We start from the raw sequence: 11,565 nt of genomic DNA on the forward strand, positions 1-11,565 counted from the left end.
TATATATGTTTTTTATGGTTGTCAAATTCTAGCAACCTTTTATCATTAAATAATTTAGATTTTTGCTTGGAGTACATCACATTCTTTACTGGAACATAAATTAACAACTGACTTGTAATGGGAGACTTCCTCTGCATGTTTATTCATGATAGGTACTAGATAAGAATTGGATAATTTGATCAATCTTATTTTTAGGTTTGCTATACCATCTTTGGTTTATTGGAATGCAAGTCATGTGATTTTTTTTATTTTGTGTTGTTTTTAGGTTCAATTAGCTTTGACTCAACTTGCTTTGGTGTTGTAATTTTTTTTTTGTTGTTGTAGCGTGTTTATATGGTATGTTGTTCGATATACAATTATTGTATGAATTTGATTTTAATTAGTTAAGGAATGTTTTTATAATTTTTTCTTGGTTCTTTAATTTTGATAAAATAGAATGGTAGATCATGTTTGGTGGGCTTTTGGGTGGGATTTTAGAATGATTTTAAATTTGAGAAGGTCTCGGAGATTAAATTGGATTTTGCTTAAGTGATTGTTTGTTGCTAAATTAGATATAGGGAACATGAGGTCTCGATTGAGTTGTTTGTTAAGATGTTGTCTTTAAGGACTAAAATATCATATTAATATTTTTATGAAACTTTTTATTTTTTGTTTTAGAACATGTGTTTTGTAAGATGTGTTTTTTAATGAGTTTGTTTTTCTATTAACCAATCATAATCTATTTCCAACTTCTTCTTTTTTTTTTCTTTTTTGATTTTCAAATCATATGATTTTATTTTGTGCTTTGTCTTATTAAATAATTGCTTTTAGTGTTTTTTTTTATTGTAATGGTTTGTTTGTATGCTTCTCATTTTGTATGATTTTATTAGACCTAGATTAAAAAGTGAGCAATTATTTTTTTCTATAATTGGTCTAGTGACAAAATAATAATATTTTTGTTATTTTTTAAGTTTAATAGCTCTTTAATTATTAAATTAAAAATAATAGCAAACTTGTAAATGATTAAATAATTCTTATTGATTTTTCTTAGTATGCTAAAGTGTATTTTTCTAAAAATCATAAGCAAATATAATTTTAACCGAATATCTCATATATATTGCGTGTGTGTGTATTTTAAACAAAACATGGGCAAAAGGGTAGGGCTACAAGCCTGCAAACGTGTAACTAGACTAATTGGTGAAAGGAGATGTAAGAAAAAATGGGTAAATTGAGCAATCAGTGTACAAAATATAAATAGAAGGTAAAATAAGACATGATGAGCAAGTTTCGGTAAAATAACACGATTTAAAAAATCACAGTTTAAAAATGTGATATTTAACTAAATATCAGGTAAAATAAGACATGAGCAAGTTTCGATAAAATAACACAATTTAAAATATCACAGTTTAAAATTGTGATATTTAACTAAATATCATGATTATAAATCGTAATATTAATTAGCAGTTTTATAGATATTTTAAAAAATAATTAAATAATATTTAAATAATCATTATATGAATTAAGCCATGGTCAGATTTGATGTGGTTAAAACAACTAATATACATAATATTAATCTAGATCACATATGAATGGACTTGCTTATGTAGTCGGATCCGTTTATATGTATGACAATAAATAGTTGTATTATCCTGCATAATAATTTAAATTATAATTAAATACATAATAATTAAATTTAACATAAATTGAAAACATATTAAAATTAAATATTTTTACAATATTAATGAATACATCATCTAATATATATCAATCTTATAACCATAGGTTATAATATATTTTTTAATCCAAGAGAATATTTAAATTTTAATTACTGTTGCGCTTTAAAAATATAGCATTTTAAGTTATTATATTTCATGAATATAATAAATAGTTGTATTTTAAAAATATAAAAAAATTAAATTAAATTATTTTATAAATTATTTTTTTAATTAATATAAAACACAACAGCATCAAATTATACTATCTTAAGATTTTGTTTTAAAAATAATATCATTTCCTCGTATTTTTAAGTTTATGGTGGTAATTTTTTGTTAAAAAAACAGCAAAAATACATACGGCTGCGCGGAGCCACACCACGTCGACTAGTTAGTTCTATTACAAATCTATCTTCCTTTCCCGATAATTACTGATTGTTAAGATGCCACAAGCAAAGATTAAAAAAAACAAAGAATGGATATGTACACATACGACCTCTCTCTCTTGGATTTCTCCGATCCCTTCTTCGATCCAGTCTCCACTTCTCACCTTCACCACCTTCTTCACCGTTCATCATCATCATCATCATCAAATTCTTCAACAGTAATCGATCGCCATGATAAGCCAAAGAGCCCTCCAAAGCACCGTCATGATGGAACGTCCCCTCTCCCACTTGGAATGGACTGGAGCCTCCCTCCTCATAAATGGGTTTGTCTTTTCAATACAGTTTTCGTGCTCTTTTTCTTATTCATGATTGTGGGTCTTGCTGATTTTTGGTGTATGAATTATATATATAATTTTGATTGTTCATGGAAATGACTTAAGCTTTACACACTTGTTGGAACTTTATTTGATTGCTAATGTCCTCTTCTCTGAATTTTAGGATGGACGGAATTCCGTTTGGCCTCATGATCCTCATACTGGATGGAGTTATTGTGTTACCATTCCTTCTTGGATTCTTGTGCCCAAGTCAAGAGGTTCAGATCCTGTCGCGGTATCATTCTCCACAGCTCAATTTTATTTTATACTGTGAAAGCAGATAGCTTTCTGTTTTAACATTCATTGACCACAGTTTTACAGAGTTCAAGTTGGTGTACAGTCACCCGAAGGGCTCACCACCACCAGAGGGATATTGCGAAGATTTAGTGATTTTTTAAATCTATTTTATGAGGTGATTTAAATGTCAAGTCATTTTTGTTGATGGGTGTTTATTTGACTTTTGAAAATTGCTGCTTCTTGTATGTCATTTTTTTTGGTCTCGTTTGGTTGTATAGTGGTTTTAAGCTCACTTTTACTATTGATTGTAGCTTAAAAAGGCATTTCCTCTTAAAACTCTTCCTCCAGCTCCTCCAAAGAGGATTTTGAGAATGAAGAGCAGGATATCTGTGGAAGAGGTAGGTTCTTTTTGCTCCCTTTTTACATTTTCTTGGTTTTTTATGCCAGATCGTTTATATAAGAATCTGCATGATTCCATGATTTTCCAGTGGTTAAAACTTAAAGGTGGTTCCGTCTGAATTTAAGAAATCAGCGATGCATATGAACATGATGTCACTGAATTTTATCTCTGCCAGAGGACTGGGATTCTGTATATGCATATATATGTGGAAGGTCTTTGAAGATTTCTATTAATCTCTGTCTCATATTTTCTTACCTCATTGCAACCGTGAAAAGAGAGAATAGATCAGAAGGAAATAATGGAACAAACAAATAAAGACATACATTCAGATACTGCTGCTCCTGGAAGCTGTGTAACTAGCATGGGAAAGGAGATATTCCATTGTCTTGTCTAGTTTTAGAGACTCGAGCATGCCTCCATAATATGGATGGTTTGCTGAAATTTTGCAACTGGAGCACCATTATTCCACATTTGCTCTCTATGTTGTTATATTTTTTTTTTAGATTAACGTGGGTGTCCGGGCCAGCTTGCGCGCACCACGACTAATCCCACGGGCCCTGAAGTTAACGACTATGTAAGCCTCCAGTGGTCATCATATGAGCAACCAAGGACTCGAACCTGAGACCACAGAGGGAGCAAACCCCTTAGTCCCAAGTCTTTACCACTTGGCCACCACCTAGATGGTTATTTGATTATATTCATCATGTTCAGTGCCTAAGATAATAAAGGAACCCTTAGGCCTTATTCTGATTATTTTGGTACTAAATTTCTCTTCAGATTTTGAGTATTTATGGAGAGTGAAAGCATTGAAAATTGTAACTTGAGTAGAACTGTAGCCTGGATATGTAATTATAGAAGAGTATGCGGGAAGCTTGGCAAAATATATTATATCAAAGGTAGATTCAGAAGGACAATATCCTTCAGCAGTTTTTATTCGTCTATAGTGACTCGTGTTATGCTTGATAATCGCTTCTGCTAGAAAGTGCATATAAGTTTATCAATGTGACTTCAAGCCTTATTCGTCTATAGTGACTCGTGTTATGCTTGATAATCGCTTCTGCTAGAAAGTGCATATAAGTTTATCAATGTGACTTCAAGCCTTATTCGTCTATAGTGACTCGTGTTATGCTTGATAATCGCTTCTGCTAGAAAGTGCATATAAGTTTATCAATGTGACTTCAAGCCTTATTCGTCTATAGTGACTCGTGTTATGCTTGATAATCGCTTCTGCTAGAAAGTGCATATAAGTTTATCAATGTGACTTCAAGCCTGGATGAGAACGATTGATCTTCTTAACTCCATTTCTGCTATTCATGGAGACTAGCTCCATTATAATGACTTTTACAATATAAAAATGTAAAGAAAATGGCTTAGCAATTGACAGAACCAGCCTGGAATGACAATTGTGTGTGAATGTGAAACAGCTTTGCTGAAATAATAATTTTGGACTTCAGTTGATGTTTGAATGTTTCTATTTTTAGTTTCCCTTGTATGGTTTCACCCATAAACACATGATCTTTGCATGGTTTGAGTGTTCCAAGCTGGGTTTCCATATATACTGTTATAGATGCCAGCACTTAGTTGTGGATGTTGAGCACCAAAAAAAAAAAAAAAAGAAGACTGAAGTGTGAGAAATGGGCAGGTGGAGTGACCAAAACAACGGGTTTGCACCTGAATTTAGTTAAGTTGCAGGCAGAGACTCTTGCAGCCTTGAGTTGAGGGAGCAGATGCAAGGGGCATGGTGATATGTTATTTGAATTTCAGCTGGGAGATTGCTCTGTTAACCAAGGTCTGTTAGTACGGGGCCAAACTGGGAAAGAGAGGTGATGTTTGGCTGAATTTTGGCATTGCAGATTGGTTAGTCCATTGAGGATGCGGTGTTTTGAAATTAGGTGGGAGCTTGATGTAATTTCTTCTTATAGGATTGCGCAGGCACTGAAGTTGATGAAGGGGTGAGTACATGCATAATGGGGTTTCAACCTAGATATCCTTAGTTATTTAGTCAGCTGCATGGCATCACCTCCTTTTGGATTAGAACAAGATTCACAAGAACTTATCTACTAGTTGGATTTACCTAGTAGAACAATTTGGTTTTGGCGGTGGTGTTGTGCAAAACCTAAGTAACCAAGTAATAGCACAAAATAAAAGGGACAAAAATATAACGTGGTTCGACAAAGCCTGCTCCACAAAACTTCAGTATCAAATACAGGGCTAACAAGCACAAATTAATCTCACACACACACACACACCTAACTATCAAAACCCAGTTACATCCAAGGAATCTTTGCTGCATAACTATTAGCCCCTGCAAAACTACTATTGTGTAAAACTAAACGAGAAGGCAACCCTTTTAATAACCTACAATAATGTGTGCCAAAAATTCTACTACCAGATTTATGGTTGCCATTACACACAATCAATATGTGAGGCGCACATAAACTAGACACTACACATGCTATTTATACTAGCGACAAGGTCTTTCTTTAAGATTCATTGGGAAACACACTTCAAGCTCAACACCAACAAGCCTCATTTCCTAAATAGCATATGTCAACACATTCTGTTCTTGTTTAGGACTCCAAACCATGCAATTACCAATCTAATGAAAACCAACTTACCAACTTAAGCCCAACTGTTGGTTATTTCAAGGGGTTGAAAATTGTGTTCTTTGGTTCCAGAACTGAAATGCTTGAAAGAAAAGTATATGAAAAGAAGTTCTGTAGCTTGGAAAATGGAGCCTTGGGCTTGATTTGGATGAAACTTCTGGCGAACAAGCATATAAGATGCTGTGGTGGATGTTGCTTTTTTCTTGCCAACTAGAGAGATCATATTCTTAACTTTGGAACTAGAGATTATTCCTTCTTCACTTCTTTGGTTTGAAGCTTTGCAGATCAATTTACTTATCAGCCTTCTTTTGCCAAACCTTCTTTGTGGGGACTGTGCCTCCAATCTTGGTGTTCTTTTAGTATTTTGTTACTTATCAAAAGGATGGATGGAGAAACTCGATAAGTTTGTGTTTTCCTTATTAGCCATGTTTACATGTGTTTATTTACAGCAAAGGGTATGCAGGACAGCTTAGGGTGCTGTTCCGGGTGTGAATTTCAGGGGCTGTTTACGGTTATTGAAAGTGATGTTAATAGTAACTTTCTGGTTTGAGTTCTTCTTTTGATGGTTAAGAGCAATAGGATTGACTGGGCTTGGAATTCAATGGAGGTTGTTTGATGGCTGGAATGTGGGATTTGAGTTACTGGAAATTGTAGAAACTACTAGAGTCACCCTAGTATGGTTTCTAGGAGTCACATCTAGAGGATAGAAAACCTAAGCTTCACATCTAGGGTTCTTAGGAGTCACACCTAAGAGGAGATTGCATCGCAATCAAAAGCAAAATTGTTGGATTTTATTCATCCAGTCTCTTCTAAAAATAATGCATTACATACCTTTGCATAGAGTTTCTAATACTCCAAGTCCTATATAAGAAAATACTAGTAGTTCTATTTTGAAATATGAAATACCTAATAAAGCTAATTACTTTAAACTAAGGAAACACTAAAAAGACCTGGAAATTCTAGATTTTTCAGCAAACTTAGAAATAACAAAGATACCCTACCCTTGTCTACAACCATGCAATCTGAGATTAATGTGTATGTAGAATTTAAAATTAGCTATTTCCTTTAGAATAATAATGGTAATAATATTCTCAAAATGGCTAGTATTTTGCAGCGAAGATTTTCTCTGGAGGATTGGATGGAAAAACTATTATCGGACATTGATGTATCCAGAAGTGCTCCAGTAGGAACATTTCTTGAGCTTGAGGCTGCAGCAAGGTCATGTAGGTGTTTGTAGATGCATCTTGAAAATAACTCTGTTTTTTGGTTGAGCCTTTAACAGTGTACTGTTCCCAAAGAAAAGAATATAAATACTCTATTGCTCATGCTTTTCTGAATTAATTTGTAGTTTTATCCTATTCAGCTTTTGATGATGCAAATCAGCAAGGGGAAGATGTTGATTCATCTGTTATTGGCATGGTTCCATCATTTCTTCTGCAAACCAGCTCAGATGGTTCTGTTCTTGCTGGTAGTAGATCAGTTGCATCATATCATGATTATGATTCTCCTGATGAGATGTCGGGGTTTGCAACTCCAAGGATTGAAAGAGATATCAGTGATGATCTTGGCATGGAAGCTTCAACATCTGATCAAAACATAACTGATCCCACTGAAACACCTGTTAAACACAGTAGGTTTAGCAATACCTCTATTCTGGAGAACCTAGAAAGGTTTTCCCTGCAGAAAATACATACTGTAAGGGTTAAAAGTATCACAGGCAGAGATAAACATGCTAATAGTACATCTAAAGCTAAGTCTTTTTTTGGTGATGAAACGGCACCTTTGCCTGAACAAGAGTATCTGAGGCTGGATGGTCATATCCGACGACTGTCTACAGAGAGTATTGAGAGTGACATCAGTTCTGTGAGAGCTAGTGAAATATCAAATTTGGGGATGGGTAATTTATTTGGTGATAATTCCGTTGATTGTCCTGAAGGAACTGAGAGTTCTAAAATCATTGATGCTTCTGTAAGCTCTGATTTACGGTTATCAAGGGATGTACTAGTTGCTCTTCCATCAGATGAGCGCCATAAATTGAACAGGGTTCTTAATACTTTACAGCAAAGACTGGCCACTGCAAAAACAGATGTGGAAGATCTTATAGCAAGATTAAATCAAGAGATTGCTGTGAGGCAATTCTTGACAACAAAGGTATGCTTGACTATGCTTTTGTGCTTTCTTGCACAGCTTTAGTTTCATTTTTATAGCAGCGTAGGAATAAAATTAAGGTGATATGTGATGCAGCACTCTGTTTTTTCTTTTATCTTTTATCTTTTTTGGAAGAAAAATTCTTTCGAACATTGAGATGCACCAGATGTATTTCATTGAAGTTTTGGAGCTAGGTAGACCTGCATCATTATCCTAGTGCTATTTTAATGGCAAAAATTCCAGCAAGATATAAACACCTCTTGCTCTCAATATGCGCATGCACACCTGTGTGTTCTGTATATTCTTATTCCTATTTTAGTGTAACTAGTTATCTTTTCTGAGAAGAAGAGAAACGGATAGACAACACCATTATCTTTGTTATTACAAATTTACTAAACTCAGTAAAATTGAATGATCTTTTGATGGTAGATGATGTTGATTGGTTTGGATAGACATTCATATTAGTAAAGTGCAACTGAACAATTATGGGCTCATTGTATTCAAAGGTTTAGGTTTGTCACTGTTATTTAATTGGATGAAATACTGCAGTGCAACCAAAATTGGGCTGTGAATTGTGAAATTCATGTTACCGGACAGCACTAACTCTTTTTGCTCCAATCTAGCTGTCATCTCTTGATTCAATGAGTGTAGTAGCATTTTTTGACTGTGGTTTTCAGTAGGCAATAACTGGGTTTTGAGGACTTTTTTTGGTAGGTTAAAGATTTGGAAGTGGATCTTGAGACTACTAGAAACAATTGTAAAGAAAACATGCAACAAGCTGTTTTGATTGAAAGGGAAAGATTTACTCAAACGCAGTGGGATGTGGAGGAACTCCGTAGGCAGTGTTTGGAGTTGGAGCTAAAACTGAAACATGAACAGGTTTATTCTCTTTAAACTATCAATCTCTACATTTCATTCTATTCCATTATGATGAGAGCTGGTGAATGATCCATGATAATATCCAGGATGAAAAGGCATGTTCTGAGTCTGCTAAAATTTCAATACTGCATGACAACAAAATGTTGCTGCAGCAGTTGGATGTTGCTAGAAAAGATTTTGAAGAATTACATAAAGATCATGAAGAGTTGCAGGTGAAGTCAAAAGCAGATGTAAAGCTCCTTGTTAAAGAGGTCAAATCTCTTCGAAATTCTCAGAGAGAACTAAAGCAGGAGCTTAGCCGATTGATGAAAGAGAAATTAGAAGTAGAGGTAAATTCCCTTTTCACCAAAACATGTCGGGTTCATCATTTTGCTTCTTGTATCACAAGTTCAAGTCAGGTCTTCAATGCCTACTCAACCAGTTAAATTTTCTCCCTTATTTCTATTAAACTGGTTTGCTCTTAGGTTTTCTGCAATCAATCTTATTGTATTGTTTCTCTTTGTAATATTATTGAATGATACTTGCACATTCACATGTGGCATTCTACCATGTGCATATAGTTCTTTGTTGCAAAAACCCCCATCAATTAGTATGTTTTTTATGTATATTTCAGAGAGCAGTTCATAAGGAAAAGCAAATAACCGAGAATGTAATTGCTGCTAATGCCAAGCTGTTGCATGAGTGTGAAATTCTTCACAACAGGCTTGAAGAATGCAGTGTGAACTTCCTTATCGAGGAGGAAGATAAATTAATTGTGGATACTTCATCACCATCTGATGCCATTGATCTCTTGGCTACATCTGACAATCGAATTGGTCTCCTTCTTGCAGAGGTAACATCCCACATTTTATTTATTACCCTGGAAATGAGAAGATGTTTCCACCTTGAATCTCTTTTCCACACGATGGTAGCTTTGGAGTTTGGAGCTCACATTTATTGAAATATAGTGTTTGGACAATCTCATTTAAAACATGGTGCTTATCCCCACAAAATATACCTTGTTTGCTTTCATATCAAACACATGCATGCATTTACATTGCATGTGAATAGTTTAAATTTGTGCATTTCTGGATGAATTTATTTGGGTGTTGATTTATTTAACAACCAACTTATTCTCATCAGCCTCAGTGATTTGGAACCATTAAACTATTATTCTTATTCTTTGAATCAACGGTTCCTTGCATGTGATATTTGGACGAAAGAACAAAGGTGCGCAGATAGTGGTTTGGAATGCAGTGGGATTTATCATTGTTCTGTGAACATTTAAATTCTTGACAGGGATATCCTTCTTTATGCTCTTGACAGGGATATCCTTTTCTACATCTCTATTTGATGCTTTTTTGGAACCTTTGTTCATCAACTGATTGATACAGATTGTAATCCATATAAAAAACCGAAGAACAGTCTCTGGAAAAGATATGTCTACCCAAAGAAAGAAGACAATTTGGATTTGCTCCTGCATGAGACGATTCTATCCATCTCTCATGGCATGATACAAACATGATGGATAGATGCATGCAAGGTGACTTTTCAAATAATCTGAAAAAAAAAAAACCATTGAAAGTACCAGTTTTTGGGAAAAAGTCCAAATTGATGCTGGTGTTGACGCAGCATAACGTGGAACAGTTTTGAAATCTGCAATTTTTTAAATCTGCACTATTTACAATAACAGCATAGTGTGTCAAGATTCTTTATCCAACTTGGTGTCCTGGGTGCATTAAAGGCTCTAAAGAAATTCAGAAGTGTTTCATGTACAAAATCTAGACTGGTTTTCCTTGCACTGCACACTATAGACTACACTCTGGTTGAACAGATTTCTATGATTTCATGTACCATCCTACCTTTTTAACATCCTTTTCTCATAATTTCTTGCAATCCTGGTTATATTAACCTTTACATGCTTGCATATGTTTCATAAACTCGAGCAGGCACAGCTCCTGGCACAGGATTTGGAAAATTCTGTGGCAAGATTGGATGAAACTCACAACACAAATGGCAGTGATAGAACGGACAATAAGTTGAGGAAGATGCTGACAGAAACTTTCATTGACAATGCCAGATTGAGGATGCAGGTCAATTCCATAATCCGATGTGCTCTAAACATACATTTGAAGTCTGATAAAGATGACGAGGATGAGGAAGCTCCTTTGGGAAAAACTGTCCTAAGCAAATTCTTAGAAAGATAATATTCAAGGATATGGAAACAAAAAAGCATTCACATGTTAGATTGTATATTTAATAATAGTTATCAGATTGTTAAATGCAGCAGTTGCCATGCAAAGGTGCCTGACCATACCACGTAAGTTCTAGCATACAAAACTCAGACCATTCACAACCAAAGCCAGGCCAGGCTATACAATTTCAGCCCAACACCTACACAAGCTCCACGCAGATGTGCTCCACTCAGATGTGCATTCCTTCGAACTTCATTTTATTTTTCTCTTCTTATACATTATTATATCTTTCTATATCTTTTAACTTAAACATCAAATAATCTCCTATTCGGCAGGGGCTTACTTTTTAGGTGAACATCTAGCCAACCGGTTAAGCCCATCAATCAAATGCAAAGCTTATCATTCCATCACTATCAACTCATAACATAACAGTAAAAAGTTCAATTTTTGTTTTAAATTTTTTCATGACTTCATTGATTACGTTGTTTATGGGATGGAAACCTGAATAAAAATTAGTTTATTCTAGTTTATTCTCTCTCGCTAATTATACTTTTCAATGGATGGTGAAGACATGAAAATAACTGATTTCTATACCATATAAACTCTAGTTCTTTAACAATTCTTTTATTAAGTTCAAGTGCTTAATAATATTGTATAATTATACAAAAAT

At 34.4% G+C, this 11,565-nt stretch overlaps 1 protein-coding gene across 3 annotated transcripts; it reads left to right on the forward strand.

The window, feature by feature from the left end:
* Positions 1–2,103: 2,103 nt before the first annotated feature.
* On the forward strand, positions 2,104–11,014 carry LOC105113290 (Phox (PX) domain-containing protein). 3 transcript variants are annotated; one of them, XM_011009408.1, is made up of 11 exons: positions 2,104–2,400; positions 2,576–2,686; positions 2,765–2,863; positions 3,000–3,086; positions 6,809–6,917; positions 7,058–7,364; positions 7,395–7,845; positions 8,557–8,721; positions 8,808–9,050; positions 9,335–9,553; positions 10,650–11,014. In XM_011009408.1, the coding sequence occupies exons 1-11, from the start codon at positions 2,167–2,169 to the stop codon at positions 10,905–10,907; spliced, it is 2,283 nt and encodes a 760-aa protein (XP_011007710.1). In that variant the 5' UTR covers positions 2,104–2,166; the 3' UTR covers positions 10,908–11,014. The 3 variants fall into 3 exon arrangements, with proteins under 3 accessions (XP_011007710.1, XP_011007709.1, XP_011007711.1); XM_011009407.1 differs by having other exon boundaries at positions 7,058–7,845; XM_011009409.1 differs by having other exon boundaries at positions 2,315–2,392; positions 7,058–7,845.
* The last annotated feature ends 551 nt before the right edge of the window (positions 11,015–11,565 follow it).

This window comes from Populus euphratica, unplaced genomic scaffold (assembly GCF_000495115.2).
Source record: "Populus euphratica unplaced genomic scaffold, PopEup_1.0 scaffold407.1, whole genome shotgun sequence".
NCBI lineage: Eukaryota > Viridiplantae > Streptophyta > Magnoliopsida > Malpighiales > Salicaceae > Populus > Populus euphratica.